Below are 21,217 nucleotides of genomic sequence, written 5' to 3' on the forward strand. Positions count from 1 at the left end.
TGCACATTGTCTTGTTTGCATGGCTAATGCTCTCCTCTTCATTACACTGCAAGAGGAGGGGACTGGATGGAAGAAAGAGTGGGAAGGAGTAAATTTCACTCAGCACTTGTAACTTATTAGTTTCCCAAGTGTGACACCTTCCCTGGTTGAAAAATGGAACTTGGCCCGAGATGTACCACAGACACCACAAGTATTTCTTGTCTATCACTGCCTTACAGCAGCTATTCATTGCAACCAGTTGGTTTCGTACAACCAAGGACAATAGGTATCACGCAGCTTCGGTAGGAGCAGACAAAACATTTGAAGAAACGGGAAGGGGGGAAAACAGGAAGGGGTACATCTTGTCTGCAACATTTCAAAACACACAACCTTTCCTGCTCAACTCCAAGTCTACGTAAACACGGGAAGTGGGAGATTACTAAACAATTCTTACAGGAAACTCCATTATTTGGTTTTCCAGTCCAATCCACTCCATGCTTATTATGAGCATGCTGGATATCAAAGCTTTTCTACCCCAAATGGATGAGCGTCTTATTTTTGCCTAAGCCATTAAACATTTTGGCTCTTCATACAAGTTATTGAAGAAAACATTTTACCCCTCAAACTTGTTGTGCTACTCTATTAGATCATTAGTGATCTGCACCTCATCCACGTTGGTTCAGTAAATTTTAGTCCGCATGCCTCACAAATGTCCATCAATCTCAGTTCTGAAATATCCAATACTGACTTGACCTTCAACTTGAGACAGCTTTTTGGGGTTGGGGGGCTTTTTACTCTGGAAAGAGGAGGATTTTTGAACAACCTGCTTAAACATTCAACCCCCACCCACCAAACACAAAAAAGACTGGTTACCATTTGCCTGGATGGCAGCGGAGATATTCTCACTCAAACATTTGTACACATTGAGCATGTCCAGGTATATTCTTCCTAGCTGAATGACAAATGGATGTCCAACTGCCTTGCAGGCCCTCACGTTGGTTTTTAGGATGCTTCCAAGCTGTTTCACTGTCTCGGCGTCCTTCAGGATGTCCACGTTCTTTGAAATACAATATGTGTAAATGGAATTTATATTTATTAAAAGTGGTAAAGTGCTCTAAATTCTCCCCCATTGCACCTTTAGCCCTCTGTATTCCTCCACCATCCCACCCCCAGCAACCACCATCACCACCACCAACCAACCCTGTTTCAACTGTCTTAACTAAATGCCCAAGTTTTGATCCTATACTTTATTGCCAAAGGCGACACAGTGACACAGTAGTTAGCACTGCTGCCTCACAGTTCCACAGATCCGGGTTCAATTCTGGGCTTGGAAGCCCATCTATGTGGACCTTGCACATTCCCCGTGTCTGTGCGGGTTTCCTCCGGGTGCTCCAGTTTCCTCCCACTCCAAAGATGTGCATGTTAGGTGGACTGACCGTGCCAAGTTGCCCCTCAGTGTCAGAGGAATTGGCAGGGTAAAAATATGTGGGATTACGGGGACAGGACTAGGATGGGATTGCTGTCAGTGCGAGCTCGATGGGCTGAATGATATCCTTCTGCACTGTTGGGATTCTTTGAATACCAGACATTTGTATTCTTAATTCTTTTACATAAAAAAAAACAACAGGGGGCATTCCTGTAAATTATTTAAAGGGATTCAATGACCCAACCCAATAAGAATTGTAGTGTAGATTGCTAATTAACTGTATGGAGAATTCTTGTCTATCAGTTCCTTAGTCACCTTTGTTGCTTGTTGAATGATGCTGTCCCACACCTGGTTAGGCAAAAGCATGTATTTCTCAATCAGATGTTCCTGGACAGTTTGATCAGTTTGTGCTCCAATCATGTAGCCGACTGCTTCATAGAACGTGTGCACCTAAACCGTGGGAGAAAAACATTCTTCAGAATTAATGAGCTGGAGGCTAAACTTAGGACACCGATGTGTCGGGGGGGGCGGAAAAGGAGGAGGAGGAGGAGAGAGATACTCCAGAAGGCAGTCACACTCCTTAGACTAGCGTCTTCTGATTTGGTCCATGGTCAAGGACAGGAGGATGTGACTTTGACTGAGGCAGGTCAGGGGAGGAGGAGGTACAAGTGGGAGAACTTCACCCCTTGCAATTGTCCACCAAGTGTGAGGTTGTTGCAAGTTGTGGGGAGAAAAGCAGAAGTTGCAGAGGATGGGTGAACTGACCATGGTACAGGAAGCGATTGAAGTGGGGTGGTGTAAATGGGAATGTAGTGATAGTAAAAGGACAGCATAGTCAGGGGGAAATCGACACTGTTCTCTGCAAGAGCACGAGTCCAGGTGGCTGTGTTGTCTGTCTACTGCTATGGAGGATTTGGTTCATTTGCACTGAGTTGGAGATTAACAAAATTGGGCTGGTGGGGTAGGAGAGATCCAGTGGTCCACATGGGTACTGACAAAAATTGACAGGACTGGGGAAAGAAGTTTCTGCTTAGGGATTATGAGCCGCTAGGGGCTAAATTAAAAGGCAAAACCACAAAAAGGTGGATTGCTATCCGAGTCACAAGTGAATTGGTACAAAGTAAATAAGATTAAGGAGTTGAATATGTGCCTCAGAGAAATGATTTCAATTCATGAGTCACTAGAACCAGTCCTGGGGAAAGGGAGAGTTCTACCATTGGATCAACCTTCATCTGAACACTGCTGGGACCAATAATGAGTCACGTAACCAGGGTTTCAGAGATACCTTTAAACCAAGAGACAGAATTAAGACGTTTTGTATCTGAATGCGGGCAGCAATCTAAAACAGATGAATTGATAGCATAAATGGAAATAAATATTATTGACCTGTTAGCCTTTCAGAGGCATGGTTGAAATGTGATGAAGACTGGGACCTAAACATTCAAGGGTATTGATATTTGGGAAGGACAGGAAACTAGGAAAAGGTGATGGGGCAACTATGTATGAAACTAGAGATTTACAGGGATAAACAACAAGAAGTTGAACAATTGTTAGAATAACCAAGTGGAAATTGGAACAGTTTAAAACGATCACGTCTGTGACATTTATGGCTTAAGAGATAGGAAAAGATCGATTTGAAAGACTAGGTTGGTTGCATTATTGATTGTATTGCTAAATTTGGATCATAACTATGCTACTAAAGGAATTACCAAAGACCAATTCAGGCTCCAAATTGCCTGCAAGCCTTGGACATCATTAATAGTAGTTCAGGGTGTAGCTATTAAAATGTGTTGATGGTCTATTGATATAATTGTGAAAGTAAATTGATCGTGTTACGAATGGTGTCAAATCAGTTGCTTTCACCAAGTATGGTGGGAGAAGTCCTGGAGAATAGAAACTAGAAAGAGGGATAACCCGGGGTCCCTGGAAACTTCTAATACAGTTATACAGACTGACAGATGTAGGAGATGAAACAGAAGAAAGACAGCAAACCCAGAGTCAATCAGTGCCCCTGTCCAAACTGCTCCAGAGAGTAATGGCCTTGTGTGACTCAAATTATCACGTGGTTGTAAAGTGCTCTATTAATTAACAAATCCACTCAAAGGAGAGCTAGCTAGAAAACTTTATTCAGGAATTACAGCCACACTTACTTGATGAGGCTGCAGGTCACAAATGATAGTGTTGATATTGGTCAAGATCTCATCAATGAAAGGCATCACCTCTCCCACCTGAACTTGTACAAAGTGGCGTCGGCACTTCTGTGCAATCTTAATAAACGTGTCACAGGCCATGTCCTGGACACCGTCGTGGGTTTCTGTAAAGCAATAACATGGGTGGCTAAAAATTAACATAATGTAGCCTCAATTTATCTATTATTATTTTTAAAACCCTTCATTTGTTTAGTTGCATATTTCATTGAAGATTTGAATGTCAGCTTTGAAATTGGGTTTAAATTTAGCAATCACATCTCCACACTTAATTGGATTTGATGGAATATGCAGAGAGATTCATTTGCCCTTTTTAAGGCCATTGTTAATTTGTCCCACAAACAGCTGAAACATTTCAAGCCAGCAACCAAGAATTCTACACACCCTAGCTTGGAGAGAAATACAATCAGAACAATATTAATCCAACTTTTCCCCCCACAGGGAAAATTACTTTCACAATGTGTTATTTATGGGGCACCAACAAAACACAATAACTGTAAATTAATTCTAAAAATGCAATGGTAGAGTAGAATGATAATAAAAGATGACCAATTTTTAAAAAAACTATTTCACAGGATGTGGGCATGGTTGGCTAGGCCAACAGTTTTACTGCCCTCCAGAAGGTGGTGGAGAGCTGCCTTCTTGAGCCGTTGCAGTCCACGTCATGTTGGTACATGCTGTTAGGAAGCAAATTCGAGGATTTCAACAGTGAAGGAATGGCGATACGGATCCAAGTCTGGATGGTGAGTGGCTTGGAGGGGAACTCCAAAGATGTGCAGGTTAGGTGGATTGGCCATGCTAAAATTGCCCCTTAGTGTCAGAGGGATTCACAGGTTGCAGGGATAGGGACTGGATGGGATTGTTGTGGGTGCAGGCTTGACGGGCCAAATGACCTCCTTCTTCACTGTAGGGATTCAACGAACTTGTAAATTAGTGTTCCCATACATCTGCTGCCCAACTCCTTCTAGGCAGTAGAGGGTGGTGGGTTGGAATGTGCTGCCAAAGGAGCCTTGGTGAGTCATTACAGTGCATCTTGTGGATGATACACACTGCTGTCACTGTATATCAGTATCACAGAGGTGATATCAGGTCAAGTTTTATATATTATTCTGTACCCAAAGAGAAATTCATAACCTGTGAAATGTCCAAACAGTAAACAAACTGCACTGTGACAACTAATTCCACATTGAATACAAGCTGGGCTTTAATGACATGACTCCTTACCGTGCATAAACTCAAAAAGCTTGTTCACTACTGTCTTTAGAAATTTCCAGTGAGCTCGCAGGAACCGGGGATACTGTCCCACCACGTACATTATATTAGAGGCAATAATGGCCTTGTTATCCTTGCCACGTTTTTGTTCACAAAGACCTAGCAAATCCTTCAAAGCCAAAAGATTCAATGGTTAAGTCAAACAAGCAAAGCGAATCAAGGCATCAACATTGCGTGCTTATTCTGTGTTGAAATTATCACCAATCCCTAAATTTCCAACTGAACAAACTGAACAGCTACCCCTCTCTGAAACTGGATATGAGAACATGATCTTTGCCCAAGTGAGAAAGATACAAAGCAGCATTACTCAACATGGCAGCACTGTGGTTAGCACTGCTGCCTCACAGGACCAGGCACCAGTTTGATTCCTGGCTTGGGTCACCGTCTGTATGGAGTTTACATGTTCTCCCCACATCTGCGTGGGTTTTTCCCAGGTACTCCAGTTTCCTCCCACAGTCTGAAAGACATGTTGGTTAGGTGCATTGGCCATGCTAAATTCTCCCTTGGTGTACCTGAACAGGCACCAGAGTGAGGTGAGTAGGGGTTTTTCCACAGTAACTTCATTGAAGTGTTAACGCAAGTCTACTTGCGACACTAGTAATAAACTTTAAACTTCGTATAGCACCTCTAATGTAGTGAAACCTCACAGGAACATTATAAAACAAAGCACGACACTGAACCATCAGGGGGCATTATGTCAGATGGCCAAAAGCTTGGAGTGATGTAGGGAATTTCAACATTCAGGGTGGAGCTGGAGGCAACTGAAGGCACGATCATCAATTATGATTGGGAATGAACACCAGGCTAGAATCAGGGAAGCGCAGATACCAGTGAGGGTTGTAGGAAATTACAGGAATTCACCAGCTGACCTTGATGACTGTGACGAGGAAACGTTTTTCATCCTCCTCATGCATTGCACCACTGATGGAGCCAATAGCCCAGCAAAGCGTGTTGAGGTTCTTCCACGACCATTCCGTACCATTCACTTGATTGTGTAGCTTCTCGGTCATGATGCATTCCGTGTCAGCATAGTCTAAATGTGTGAGGTACACTGAAAGAGGAGAACAAAGAAGCCTATTTAAAGTTGGATGTCACACTCACCAGTTCCTTCCAACAGATGCAATTACGAAGGAAAGGAAATCAAGAGTCCACATTTTGGTTTATTATTGTCACATGTATTAGTATACAGTCAAAGGTATTGTTTCTTGCGTGCTATACTGACAAAACATACCATTCAGAGAAAGAAGGGAGAGAGTGCAGAATGTAGTGTTAGTTATAGCGAGGGTGTAGAGAAAGATCAACTTAGTGCGAGGTAAATCCATTCAAAAAAGTTTGATGGCAGCACGGAAGAAGCTGTTCTGTTGGCACATTACCTCAGAAGGTGGAAGGGAGTATGTCTGGGGTGCGTGGTGTCCTTGATTATGCTACCTGCTTTTCTGAGGCAGCGGGAAGTGTGGGCAGAGTCAATGGGTGAGAGGCTGGTTTGTGTGATGGACTGGGCTTCGTTCACGACCCTTTGTAGTTTTTGTGGTCTTGGGACAGAGCAGGAGCCATACCATGCTGTGATACAACCAGAAAGATTGCTTTCTATGGTGCATCTGTAAAAACTGCAGAGAGTTGTAGCTGACATGCCAAATTTCATTGGCCTCCTGAGAAAGTAGAGGCATTGATGGGCTCTCTTGACGATAGCATCCTTCCCCTTCTATATTTTTGGCCAATGTTTCTTGTAAACTGCCAAAGCAGGAAATGCCCTTCATATTCTTTAATAAAATATACCAAGACGCAGCCAATTATAAAAAGGAAAGTTTGTGGTGGAACAAATATTTCTAAACAGAGCATCACAATGCCCAAGAGGAGACTAGCTGGTGAATAAAGAGTTAAGGACCTGGGTGGATAGGATGAAATTACCCTTCAACATCCTACACAGGGTTGATTTGGACACAAATCTCAATAGCATAAATTATTCCTAATTTGGTAACCTTTACAGGAGAGAAAATAAAGAAAACATTTCACTGGTGCACTGTCCTGAGGTCAGAGCTAAGGTACATTGTTGGAACAGAGTGGGAGCATTAGTCTGACCCCTCAACCACACAACAGCTGACCAGGTAGTGTTTTACGGTTATGGGTCCCCAAAGCAGAAAATATTCAAATTTGTTGAAAGAGAGATACAAGAAGATGATGTAACAACTGCAAATACACAATGCCTGATAAAACGCTGATAAAACAGGTGAATATTTTTGGTAGAGATTTGTCAGAAATTGCAACAGACTTTTGAAGGTCCTTTTGCAAAGCTGATCAAAGCATCAAGACTGGATAAACTAATGTCCTTTCACAGGGACTAACCATAATTTGGGAAGAGATCATTTCTTTCTGCACATTCATTCAACCACCTCCCCCCAACGTCACATTATGCTACAAGCAAAAGGAAAAATGGCAGATTTGTTCCCAGATTTCATCTAGCCTTGTGCAGCAAGAAAGGGCAAGAAATACACACAAACTGCAACTGGCCATTCCTGCGAAACCACTCAGTTGCCATTTTCTTTCCCGTTCTAATCAGATCAGCCCCACCCTCTCTCCCCCACCCCACTATTCTTAATCCACTTGTCCAACCCAAGTTGAAAAACAACATGCTCTCCAGTCACGAACACAATATTTCCAATAACCTTGGAAGACGATTATACAATGCTCTGTAAATAGGTTTTCAAACCCAGTCTGGTCTCCCCCAACTTGAAACATTGTTTTTGTCCTGAAATGGCAACATAAAAATCCCCAACTATCCCAAGTCTCTCTTCATATCTGCATTTCCTACAGTTCCACAGGATGGTCTACATGCCAGACAGCGCTTGTGTAAGGATCGCAGGCAAGATTATCAAACTTGTCCCTTCCCAACTAGATTTAATTATCCTGCTGAAACATCTAGTGTCTCATTTTGACTCACCCTCACTGGATACACTACAATCCAGCCAACATACAGCATTGCCCAAGGGACCAATGAGCTTGGTAATTGACAGGCTGAGAACACAGGTCAGGAATTATTTAATTTGGGTGGTGTTCAAGCTGTGTGTAAATTGTGCTTCAGGGGACTGAAGCAACTTTTACCCAATTTTTCATTCAAATGCAGCATCAAGCCCTCCACTTGGTTGCGATTCAGACCTGACTTAAAAGCAATGATCAAATTCACTAGATGGACCATAGCATTTACATAAAAGCAGCAGGCCAGTATGTTAGTCAGTCTATATTTCAATCTGGAACCTACTAATGAATAAACCAATTCCATCAACGCCATTAACTGTATTGCACCCACAGGAGCTTAATCTACTCATTCATTATGACCAGGAATTGAGGAACAGGCAGAGCAGTGGCACAGGCTGTTGACACACCAGTGACACTTGGATCAAACTTGTACCCATTCTGTTTTGAGGAGTTGCACAGTTTGCTGGGATCTCTGGATTACTGCATTCCCTATCAATGACCTCCACAAGGAAAAGAAACATCTTCAAGGAGCAGCCAAAGCTAAAGCTGCCCAGCTGATCCCTTAACCCTGGGAATACCAGCACAGCCCTCTGGTATCTCACCCAACCCCAACCTTCAGGTGACTCAAAGTGATCTGATGGCGGTGGCGGTGCTAACTGGAATCAAACATTCTTTGTCATCAAAGGACTACACACATTTCCCAGCATAGACCACTGGTTAGCGACCACGTACAGAAATCCTGGATACACACGTACCTCCCTCCCTAAACTTCCAGAAGACACAAATGTCAACTGCAGCACCCCAATAGCTGCCCAGAGCCACAATCAAGTCATTCAGCAAAACCATGGGTTGGAGCTGAGGAACTTCCTCAAAGCATGCAAAACTTAAACTACAAAGAGAAATCTCAAACTTTACCAAGTGTCTCCCTCATGGTTTTGTACAGATTGATGGAGTCTGTGTCTTTCATGAACTCTCGAACTACTTCTCCCTGTTCGTTCTCCACCACAAGCACCTCTTCCGGTTTCGCCATTCGGCTGATCATTATAAGTCTCACCTGAAAAAGGAAAAACCCATAAACTGGTTAAGTTTTAGCCAAAAGACAATTAGTACAAGGTATTTCACTTACTTGGTCTCTGGCTGCTGCGATAAAAGCCTTTGATCATATGGAAGCTCCAACAAGCCATTGCCCAGGATGGTGGGCTTAGGCTCGCATTTTCTAGTTTGTAAGAGTAAGAGCAAAATGTGTCACTGAGGTTACAGTGACTCTGAATAACCAAACAGAAACCGATGTTGATACCAGGTCAATAAGCTTGTCCACCTGGCATCACACAGCCTGGGTAGATCGAAGAGGCAAGCATTAATAAATTGAGGGCACTTCTGAAAGATGAGGGAAGGCTTATATATGTTAAAAAAAAAGTTTCACCTTAAATTTTAGAAATGGAATCTTTACAATCTAGTTTCCATTTTATTACGGTGAGGAGCTTCTGAATCAATCATTCTGTAAGATCAGTGGTTATCAATGGATACAGGCAGTAACTAGGTTGACTTAATGCCAATGGCCATGTATTAATACAATGCCATGCCTGTTTGGAACACTACCATGGCAACCAGGAGTGAAGGACATGGATACAGCTAGGAGGGAAGAAGTGCAACAAAACAGGTGGACTAATTGGATGGGTGGTCCATGGGTTACGTGCACACATATTCCTGGTGATGGGTCAGGAGCTGGGAACAAGTCATGCCATGCATGCGCAGAAGCAAAGGGGAGGCCCCCCCCCAAAAAATAAAAGGGGGTGCGAAATAAAACAAATTCAGCATCAAAATCCCCTCCATTCACGCCCAGAAATGCCTTATTCTAACACAAAAATGGAGGGATAATGTTCAAGCTCAAACCAGTGTTGATGAAATATTACGTACACTTTGAGTGCAGAATAATTTTCAAATTGTATATCACCCTTGCTAAAGCACAAATTGTAGATTAAAAGTCTTAACATCCAATAGATAATAACTTGAGAATAGCCAGAGTGTGTCAGATTAGAAGCTACATTTTTGCTTCCTTTGTGGGAAAGTGAGATCTGCAGAGTGTCCAGGTTAGGATAATACATCACTGTCTCTTTGAAATGTGGAATGACCTGTTTCATCAACCGTACACACCTTCGACAGCACAGGTAGGTAGATTTGCCTCCGAGGAGGGACGTCGCTGTGAGGATTCCCCAGAGCAGGAGAGGCGCTTATGGAAAAGGGATTTTCGCGATAAAGCTCTCCCGCCAGATGATTCCAGTATTCCAAACAGATTTTAAATATTTCTATCTCTTCCACTTCTGATATCAAAATCATGTAGTGTAGACCCTGCAATGTCAAAAAGAAAAAGGACAAAAGATAAACTTAAAAATGCATCCACTTGGGTTCAATAATGAGTAAGATTCCAAAAATATCCAGTGACTACACTTCAAAGCTCTAGCTGTAGACCACTTTTGAGATAGATTTGCATTTAGTTTGCAACAACAAGCTATTTGTCACGTAGATTACAATACAATTCCTCAGCATCCCTCTAGGATGATTTAAATCACCTTGCCTTTTAGTCAACTTGCACTGTGTGTCATTACCTACTGTGGGGGTAGGTTAAGAGGAATCATACCAGGGGCCACATCACACTAGGGAATAATGCATCGATTAGGATTATGGATTATTGTTTATATATAAAGTCCAATGATAAGAGGGCCAGTCGCCATCACAAAGAACAGACCCTTCCACCCTCCAAGCCTGCACCGATCACGATGCCTATCTAAACTAAAACTTTATAAGTCCCTTGTCAGGCCCCACTTGGAGTACTGTGCGCAGTTCTGGTCGCCTCACTATAGGAAGGATGTAGAAGCTATTGAAAGAGTACAGAGGAGATTTACGAGGACGTTGCCTGGATTGGGAGGCATGCCTTATGAAGATAGGTTGAGGGAGCTGGGACTCTTCTCCCTGGAGAGACAAAGGTTGAGAGGCGACCTGATAGAGGTTTATAAAATGTTGAGAGGTATAGATAGGGTGGATTCTCAGAGGCTATTTCCCAGGGCTGAAATGGTCGCTACGAGAGGACACAGATTTAAGGTGCAGGGAAGCAAGTACAGAGGTGATGTTAGGGGTAAGTTTTTCACTCAGAGGGTGGTGAGTGAATGGAATCGGCTGCCATCCGTGGTGGTGGAGGCGAGCTCGCTGGGGTCTTTTAAAAGACTTCTGGATGAGTATATGGGGTTTAATGGGATTGGGGGTTATAGATAGGTCTATAGATTGGTAGATATTGATGTGATCGGCGCACTTGTGGGCCGAAGGGCCTGTTTGTGCTGTAGTGTTCTATGTGCAGGCTTAAGAAGTCCATATCCTTTTCACGTACTTGTCTAATTGCCCCTTAAATGCCATTATCGTATCTGCTCCCACCACCTCCCCAGGCAGAGACATTCACCACCCTCTGTGTAAAATAACTTACCTCGCACATCTCCTCTAAACTTTTGCCCATGCACTTTAAACCTACGCCCCCTAGTACTTGACTTCCTATCCTAGGAAAAGAGCATCTGACTATCCATCACATCTCTTCTTTTTACAAGAATCTTTTCCCACACCAGCCTTTGGCTTGCTTCCCCCAGCACTGCCATGTTATGCATTTGCTCTGCATGTGATCACTGGTCTCATTTTAGATTGCAGCTTCCTCACAGCCACCTGTGCTCACTATGCTAATATGGCGTGGTATTTGGTGGCAGAGAATGCCCTCCATAATTAATCATCATCCTTTCAATACTCCTTATCAAGACTTTCTCAAGAAGTCCCAGGAGACTAACAGCACCTGGAGAACCATACTGCCAGCACAGGTTACTGGAAGGAAGGGGAAAGGTCGGGTCCCAGAGAGCCAACGACACCAGAGTAAATGGAGGAGTCCAGGAAGTTAAAAGTTATCACAGCATCCCATCACTCCATTCATACTTACATCCAAGAGAGCCTCTCTGAGCTCCAGTGTCCTTTCCACCAGTGTACCATGCTCCTTCAAGAAAGTGCACAAGAAGAGACTCAGGTTCTGAATAAAGTTCTGCTCATCATCCTTTCCATTTGCGTATGCAAGCCGAATGTTAGTATTCACAGGTAGCATCTGAAAGAGATCGAGAGTTTGCGACTGAATTGGAATATCACAATACAAGCAAATCCACAATTATTTCCAGACGTCACAATTCAGACCCTAAGTGAATGAACACTGGTGGAAACAGATTAAAAAACCAGTGATCAGAATTTAAAAAAAAAATCAATGAAGCTTTTTGTTGATGGTCTCAGGTTGGGGTGCAGCAGTAATTGCAAATGACTGAACCCACACACAGTGCCTTTGGAGCCAAGTCAAACCAACAATGCCAAGTCTTGGCTTGGACATGCTGAGCAAAATTTGTTCTTCGAGTTCTGGCAACGGTACCACTTTGTTGGTAATTCTGCCAAATGGTGGAAGTCAGACTGCAAGAAAATCTAATCAGATTGCGGCACTGGGTTTCACAGAAAGGACAACTACATGGATAAGGCAGAGCACTCCTCATCAACAAAATCAAAATGATCCAAAAATATATCCTCCTAGCTAATTAAGTGCTTCATTCCGCACCCACGTTTTCCAGAGCTTCACGGATGAGGGTGGATGGCAAGAGAAACGAAAGGAACAATTACAGACAGGTCAGGAATGGGCTTCAAACCAAGTTAGCTTGAGTTTTCAGGCTTCCCGTGACAACAGACCAACATGAGCACGGAACAGCACGGTGGCACAGCGGTTAGCACTGCTGCCTCACAGCGCCAGGAACCCAGGTCTGATTCCCAGCTTGGGTCAATGTCTATGCACAGTCTGCATGTTCTCCCCATATCTGGTTTCCTTTGGGTATTCCGGTTTCCTCCCACAGTCCAAAAGACGTGCTGGTTAGGTGCACTGGCCATGGCAAATTTTCGCTCAGTGTACCTGAACAGGCGCCCGAGTGTGGCGACCAGGGGATTTTCACAGTAACTTCACTGTAGTGTTAACGTATGCCTACTTGTGACACTAATAAACAAACTAAGATGGGCAGGGAGTGTTGTCATGTTACAAATCGAGTGAGTTCTGAGATTCCTCTGATCTGACATTCCCTAAGCAGTAAATCAGAGCACTAGCCGACCACAAGAATCCAACGTACCTGTTTGAGCTGAACAAGTGTTAATGTAAACAACGAGATGAATTGTTCATCATACTGACTGACGCTAACGCCAGCAATTTCTGTCAAACACTTCAACGTCACATTTCGAAACATGGGCACATTCAGAAACTAAGCAAAGAGAAGGAAAAAAAGAAGTTAAAATAGACAGCAAACTTTTAAACATGTGCAAGTCAAATTTATCCATTATAAATTCCAATATTTATCAATGGAACATGAGGTGCTCAAAGTCCTGGTACAACTCCAAGCTTTAATAATTCTGGGTGGTAGCTCAGTGGTTTAGCACTGCTGTCTCACAGCGCCAGGGACCCGGATTCGATTCCCAGCTTGGGATCACTGTCCGTGTGGAGTCTGCACATTCTCCTCATGTCTGAGTGGGTTTCCTCTGCGTGTTCTGGTTTCCTCCCACGGTCCAAAAGGTATGCAGGTTAGGTGGATTGGCCATGCTAAATTAAGACGTGGGTTGATGGGTTTTTGATAGGAGAGGGGATTAAGGGTTATGGGGAGAGGGCGGGAAAGTGGAACTGAGCAGCGACAGATCAGCCATGATCTTATTGAATGGCGGGGCAGGCTCGAAGGGCTGGATGGCCTACTCCTGCTCCTATTTCTTATGTTCTTATGTCAGGGGGACTAGTGGGGTAAATATATGTGGGGCTACAGGGATAGGGGCTAGGCAGGGTTGTGGTTGGTGTAGCCTCGATGGGCCGAATGGCCTCCTTCTGTACTGTAGGATTCTATATAGACGTGATAGAACCAAACTGTAAGCAAACACTTGAAAGCGCACAGTTCATCAGACTTTCATTTTGATGCTGTTGTTACTAACACTGTGTTAATGGCTATGAAATCCCTCAGCATCAATGTTCTAAACTCATTGGAAAATTCTCCAGTTGATGTGGAGGGATTTCATAAACAACATTAACATTAGAAAAAAAAACCACATCCATGATACGGTCAGGTACGGTTTGCTGTCACGTGTACATCCAAAATGAGTCAAGTTGCACAAACACTCTCTAACCACCCTTTACAAACAATTACAACTTTCCTCCAGTGGGGATGCTGCATCACCAATACAGCTACACCATGAAGCTGTTGCCATTTATAATGGAAATGCAAATAAAGGAAGATCCTATTTTTTAAAATCTGATTATCTCCACCATCTAATCCCACTTCATCTCAAGAGTACATCTGATCCATAAGTAATGGGACAGATGGGCACGGAACAGAACTACACAAGTGAAACTTGTAACACGGATTAAAAAGGTTAAAAAACATTATTGCGTCACAAAACATAATTTAGCAGACTTCACACATATTACATATAGGAGGTATTACAGAATCCCTACAGTGCAGAGAAAAATGACATTTGACCCATTGAGCCTGCACCGACACTAACCTCACCCAGGCCCTACCCCTATAACCCAATGTATTTACCTCGCTAATCCCCCAACATAAGGTGCAATTTAGCACAGCCAACCAACCTAACCCTCACATCTTTGGATTATGGGAGGAAATTGCAGCCCCCATAGGAAGGCCACACGGACAGAGGGAGAACATACAAACTCCATACAGACAGTAACCAGAATTGAACCCAGATCCCTGTGAGGCAGCAGTGCTAACCACTGTACCACCCTTGTGTCAACCTCGTTCAGTTCTCTCCTCAAAAATGGATGACTGGGATAAATTCCATACACATGCCAATAAAATCCAGCTCCAATTCTTCACAATCGCTCAGCTGCAGTGTTGTTATCAGATTGCTCATCCAACAGGTTTGCCCAACAGCTAGACTTTAAAGTCACAGTTTCCTCCAGTTAAATACTGAAAGATCAAAGCCATTGTTTTTGATTGCAAAATGCCTTGAGAAGTTCCTTATTATAATAAGTGCTATGTAGAATCATACAAAGGCGACGGCACAGAATTAGGGGATTCAGGCAGCGACATCTCTGCTGGCCCTCTCTGCAGGAATAGTTCACCTAGTGCCATTCCCCTTCCTTTTCCCTGTGTAATGTTTTCCTTCTTAAATAAATGATCCAGTTGTCTTCTGAAAGCCTCAATGGAGGCTGCCTCCACCACATCCTCAAATGGTGCAATCTGGACCCTTGCCCCCTCACTGTGTGAAAAGGTTTCTCCTCAAGTTGCCAAGTACCTTAAATCTGCGCCCTCTAGTTCTCAAACTTTCCACCAGTGTTTGCACTGTTGAGATCCCTCATGGTTTTGAGCTCCTCTATTAATTCACCTCCCAACCATGTCTGCTCCAAAGGTGAAAAGTCCCAGCTTCTCCAATCTTTCCACGTTAATTGAAGCTCCTCATTTCTGGAGCCAATCATGTGAACTTTTTCTACAGCCTCATTTTTTTACTTTCATGCTCTCCCTCCTCAAACTTGGCGGCTTCAACACTTCAGCTGAGGCTGAACCAGATTCAACATTTTCTACACCCCAACAATAAAGCCCAGGATGCTGACTGTTTTGCTAACTGCACTCTCAACGTGCCCCACTAAATTCAGTAATTTATAAAACAAACATAAAAATCCAGTAATACAGCTGTTGATGTGGAGTCCATAGTTTAGGCAGTCATTGGAAAGCCATTGAGACCAGGAGTCAACATAGAACCCTACAGTGCAGAAGGCCCATCGAGTCTGCACCAACCACAATCTCACCCGGGCCCTATCCCCATAACCCTATGCAATTACCCATGCTGGTTCCCCTGACACGAAGGGGCAATTTAATATGGCCAACCCATCGAACCTGTACATCTTTGGATTGTGAAAAGAAACCGGAGCACCCTGAGGAAACCCACGCAGATACGGGGAGAATGTGCAAATTCCACAGTGACCCGAGCCAGGAATCGAACCCGAGTCCCTGGCACTGAGAGGCAGCAGTGCTAACCACTGCACCACCACGCTGCTCCAAACATCCCCAGAATTTACCCCTCAAAAAGATCACTAGAAATTTTTCTTTTTGCTGCAGCACCTTACAAATTCGGTGCGCATGCATGACTGTCGTAGCACAGTTACTCTGATCCTCCTGAAAGGGCCAATGTACGAGGAGGGTTGGGACGATTCATAAAAACGTATACAGCAATTTGAGGGAAAATGTATTCTAATTGCCCCATGCTGTCCTCGAACGCCACTGGTTTTATTGCTCTCCATTTAACAAATGTCACCAGTAGCCAAAAGGATACTTCAGGGTGGCACACTGGTTAGCACTGCTGCCTCACAGCATCAGGGACCGAGGCTCAATACCAGCCTCAGGTGGCTGGTCTATGTGGAGTTTGCATGTTCTCCCCAGTTCTACACAGGCTTCCTCCGGGTGCTCCGGTTTCCTCCCACAGTGCAAAGATGTGCAGGTTAGGTTGATTGGCCATGCTAAATTGTCCATTAGTGTCAGGGGGATTGGCAGAGCAAATGCAAGGGATTACACAGATCGGACCTGGGTGGGATAGTTGTTGGTGATGACTTGATGGGCTCAATGGCCTCCTTTTGCAGTGGAGAGATTCTAAGTCAAAACATTGGTTATATCATAGACACTTGGATAGAAACATAGAAACTAGAAGCAGAAGTAGGCCATTTGTCCCTTCGAGCCTGCTCCATCATTCATGATCATGGTTGATCATCAAACTCAGGCAAAGCAATCAGTAAATCTCACCTTGTACACCAAACTGGAGATTAGTTTAGTTTCAAAGATGTAACCTAAAGGGATCCAGTTCAGAAACCGCAGCAATGTCTCCAGTGTTGCGTGGACTAAAGGGGCATTCTGGGAGTTCTCCTGCAAATATTTAAAATATACAAATCATCAGACACATTAAATGTGGGATTGCGAAGAGAAAAAGAACCCATACAAGGAAGAATCTGGCTAGATGAAGGAAGCTTGCAGCCTGGAGTATGTTAACACCAACCCTTTATTAATAACCTATAATATGTAAGTACTCAGTGGAAAGTAGAAGACCCCTATTCTAGGTCTCAACCGTGGCCACCTCCAGATTGACCCTGGGTCAGGTGTCTTTTTATAATCACTGTATGGGCAGCACTGTACTCAGCTCCAAATTAACCCTGATGTACCACACGCAGGAGTTCAGCAGGTGGAAAAGTCATGTCTACGACTGCCACTTAGATCACCTGATGCTGCTTTACTTGCCTGAACGTAGCCCCAGCAGCCCCTCCGCCACCCCCATCCCAGGACATCATCGACTACACACAAGATGCTAGAAATCTCTAATTAAAGAGAAGCAAACGGGGAAATAGACAGGTGACATAGCACCTGAAAGAGAAGGAAGGAATGACTCGTTTTCACGTTGATTGATCCAGTAACGTTTACTCACCATCACAAACTGACACAGCTGAAATATCTGTGAGAATTCATTGCACATACTGCGGGAGGAAAAAAAAAATGAAGTATAATTTCACATGAGAACGTTAAAAAAAAACACAGCTCTTCAAAAACAAAATGCACGCCCAGGAAGCAGGATTGGAACTTTCCAGCTGTTCTACACTAGTGGGATCTTCCTTTCTCACTGACAGCACATTCCCACCGCAGGTTTCCTGGCAGTGAGGGGAAACTGTGTTGAGAAACAGCAGGACCAGGAGAACCCATTGCCACACGGAAACCACCACAGGTTGGACAGTAATTCCTGCCCACGGATTTTGCTTACCAATCCTGATGGTACAGGAAGGCAAGGCTTTGCTGCAGTAATTCGCAAAAACCTAGACAACACAGGTACATCCGCAAGTACTCCAAGTCTTGGATTCAAGGAGAAGAATACAAAAAAAAAATGCACCCAAAGTGTTGGTCTAGTGACTTGCAACGGCAACTGTCCATACACAGAGAAGATTCATGCCGGTCTTTGGTTAGACAACATGTCGACTGTCCCTTGTTGTTGAGTTTTTTCCCCCCCACTGAGCACTGACCTCTGTTCTATTAACACACAGGGTGGCACAGTGGTTAGCACTGCTGCCTCACAGCACCAGGGACCTGGTTCGATTCCCAGCTTGGGTCACTGTCTGTATGGAGTCAGCACATTCACCCCATGTCTGCGTGGGTTTCCTCCCGGGTGGTGCGATTTTCATTCCACAGTCCGAAAGACGAGCTGGTTGGGTGCATTGGTCGCACTAAATTCTTCCTCAGTGTGCCCGAACAGGTGCCAGAGTGTGGCGACTAGGGGATTTTTACAGTAACTTCATTGCAGTGTTTATGTAAGCCTACTTGTGACTAATAAACATTAGGAAAAACAACATTCTGCTATCCTACCTTTGCGCTATTCTTCAGCCCCTAATGACACCATTAACAGCCCTTTTTTGTCTCACGTCCATAACACTTTTGTCAATCTCTCCTTAGCTCTGACTTTCCATTCACCACCCACTATATTACAGGGAGGCGACGGCCTAGTGGTAAAATCAACCAAATGGTAGAAACTGGATTGCAGGAAAATCTAATCAGATTACGGCACTGGGGTTAGCAGAAAGCACAACTACTACGCGGATAAGACACAGTGCTCCATAAAACAACAAAATCAAAATGCTCCAAAAATATATCCTCCACATTTATCGAGGGCATCATTCTACACCCGTCTATTCCAGGGCTTCATAGATGAGGGTGGGTGGTAAAAAAGTAAAAGGAACAACTAGAGACAGGTCAGGAATGATTAGCACTATTGCTAGATTACCAATGACCATGTTGCAAGTGGTATGCTTCCACTCACAGTCAAGCAGCCTGTTGATGCTCACTGCACAAGCCCGCAGCAGAGGAATGACTGGCGGAGTGAGGAAAGATGCAAGACAGTGGCAGATTATTACACCCCTCCTGACTCCCAACCTGACTTTCAGCTAAGTAAGGGACAGATGTTGGCAAAGTTTTGACTCAGTGCACCAACCTGTCTTTCAAATGCTTGGCTTTCACCTGCGTCATCTGTCCGCTGGAGAAATCAAACACTTCTTCGCTGAGCAGTTTTAAGATGACCATGTTGTTCTGACACAGAGATTCGCTGGTTTTGCTGGCTCCTACTATATCACTTATGAACGTGGGCCAGTTTTTGGGCCACTCGTGTTTAAGTATCTGCAATTAAAAATAAGCAAGGGGAGTTAGAATGAGTTAAAAATCCCAAAACAAATTCCACATTCCTCAACTCCCAGTGATATTTCCAGGGATATCAAGTTCCATTTATCCATTCATTGCTTTAATGTTCAGTAATAATGGAAGTCAGGTGGTGGGAGCTAAACTGGTGGACATCCAGTTCCTACCATCTTGAGCAATCCTATCTGAAGGGCCATACCCACAGTGCAAAAAAAAAGCAAGAAAATCGCTAGGTGCCACACATCGCTACTGGCAAGTTCAGCAGATGGAAACGCCATGTGCACGACTGCCACTTATATCCCCGTTGCATGTGATGCTATGGTTTGCTGTTGGCCTGAACTTAGCCCCAACAGCTGCTCTGCCACCTCCAATTTAATTCTGATGTCCCAACCTACTCAGAAGGTCAACCTGAGGCAGATAGGTGGGGTGGTTTCATGTGGACCAAGGGTACTGCGCACCTGCAGATCACTGGAAGTAGATCCTGATAAAAAATTGCAGTTCGGGGCATGAACAAGAGCTGCAAGTGTTTCAGGTCACACATTTAACCCAAACTTGGACCTGACATGGTGGAAACCTTCCTGCAGCACTGAGAGGAAGCTAACACCAACATTTATAGGATTACCTGTTGAAATCTCCAGCATAAATATAGCACAAGTATGCACAGAGCAGCACAATACCTCAATGTTTGTGCATGCTTAGTGATATTCAACTCTAAGTAGCACACTTGAGCAAGACGCACAAATATAGGAGGTTCCTACCTCTACGGATTGGAACAGATATAAAAATTATAGCTGATTCAATTGTGGCCTCAACATTACTTCTCTGCCTATCTCCTATACCAATTCTTCATCAATAACTTATCTCCACCTTTTTGTTTCGATCTTGCCTCCAATCAAGTTCAACACAAGCCAGAAGTAAAATCTGGGATTTCCTGGCTATGGCTCCTTACATATCAGTGCCATGCCTAACTGTTTGGACAGCACATCCACAGATTTTGATGTTTATGATAAAAATAACTAGCAGACTCTCGTGACAGCATCCTGGATGTAGAGAGAGAGAGAGAAAGACAGATATCAATCTCCTCATCATCTACAGGGAGGCAGTAGTCAGGAGGCCAAGTGTTAACAGAAGCCAAACTTTTCTCGTCCCCACACTGTCCCTCCCATACCACAAACAAGGGTGCAGGGCTGAAAGAATATGGATACGTGAAGTATGCACACCACACTGCGTCTACTCACATTCAGACAGCCGGTCAGTACTAACCCAACCCAATACCAGGGACATCAGCCAGGAGGGACAAGGGGAAAATTGGGCAGTCCTGATCTGAAGGTAAAACATACCAGAGCAGTAGCTCAACCCAATCTGTAGGCAATGGGAGAGGGGGTGATGATGTAGTTCAGTGTTAGGGTATATGCTTTGCACGTAGGTTGGCCTTTGTTCAAATCTCATCATTGACGTTCAATATGGTGTTCACGTGGATTGAATTGTGAAAAGTATTTTTTTTGGGGGTGACACAGTGATTAGCACCACTGCCTCACAGCGCCATGGATCTGGGTTCAATTTCTGGCTTGGTCACTGTTTGAGGGGAGTTTGCACATTCTCCCCATGTCGGCATGGGTTCCCTCTCAGTCTGAAAGATGTGCTGGTTAGGTTGATTGAGGGAGAATTTAGCATGGCCAATGTCAGGAGGGCTAACTAGGGCAAATGCATGGGGGTTATGGAGATAGTGCCTGGGCGGAATTTTGTAGGTACACATTTGATGGGCTGAATGGCTTCCTTCTGCACTGTAGGATTCTATGAATCTCCCAAAAGGGTCAACTCGAGTTCCACCAAGCAAACTGTTCAGAAACCAAAACAAAGAGCAAAAGAAGTGGATTCCCCCTATTCCCCCCTGGATTGCAATAAAACATTTTACCAACCTGGACAAGAATCATATTCAGTTTTCCGAGATAAACTTTATCTTTCTAGAAAAGAAAATGACACGTTAAATAATGCCTGTGAAACAAACCTACCTGGCCTCAGTACTCATTTTAAGATTAAAATGCAGATCTCGATAAAACACACACACAGGTGAAACAGCTTCCATTCTAAGGCAGAGTTCT

At 43.9% G+C, this 21,217-nt stretch overlaps 1 protein-coding gene across 1 annotated transcript in view; it reads right to left on the reverse strand.

The window, feature by feature from the left end:
• LOC145352426 (exportin-1-like) overlaps positions 1 to 21,217 on the reverse strand; it is a 73,384-nt gene that overhangs the window by 17,504 nt on the left and 34,663 nt on the right. The window contains exons 6-18 of the mRNA XM_080202274.1: positions 21,035 to 21,079; positions 18,916 to 19,097; positions 17,368 to 17,416; positions 16,695 to 16,814; positions 13,035 to 13,163; positions 11,828 to 11,986; positions 10,012 to 10,206; positions 8,773 to 8,911; positions 5,754 to 5,935; positions 4,837 to 4,993; positions 3,556 to 3,719; positions 1,721 to 1,855; positions 853 to 1,036 (exon numbers count right to left, since the gene is read on the reverse strand). Of these exons, the coding sequence (XP_080058400.1) occupies positions 853 to 1,036; positions 1,721 to 1,855; positions 3,556 to 3,719; positions 4,837 to 4,993; positions 5,754 to 5,935; positions 8,773 to 8,911; positions 10,012 to 10,206; positions 11,828 to 11,986; positions 13,035 to 13,163; positions 16,695 to 16,814; positions 17,368 to 17,416; positions 18,916 to 19,097; positions 21,035 to 21,079 (1,840 nt within the window). The remainder of the gene's footprint in view (positions 1 to 852; positions 1,037 to 1,720; positions 1,856 to 3,555; positions 3,720 to 4,836; positions 4,994 to 5,753; positions 5,936 to 8,772; positions 8,912 to 10,011; positions 10,207 to 11,827; positions 11,987 to 13,034; positions 13,164 to 16,694; positions 16,815 to 17,367; positions 17,417 to 18,915; positions 19,098 to 21,034; positions 21,080 to 21,217) is intronic.

Source organism: Carcharhinus amblyrhynchos, chromosome 14 (genome assembly GCF_965287045.1).
Source record: "Carcharhinus amblyrhynchos chromosome 14, sCarAmb.v2.hapA, whole genome shotgun sequence".
In the NCBI taxonomy this organism is placed as follows: Eukaryota; Metazoa; Chordata; class Chondrichthyes; order Carcharhiniformes; family Carcharhinidae; genus Carcharhinus; species Carcharhinus amblyrhynchos.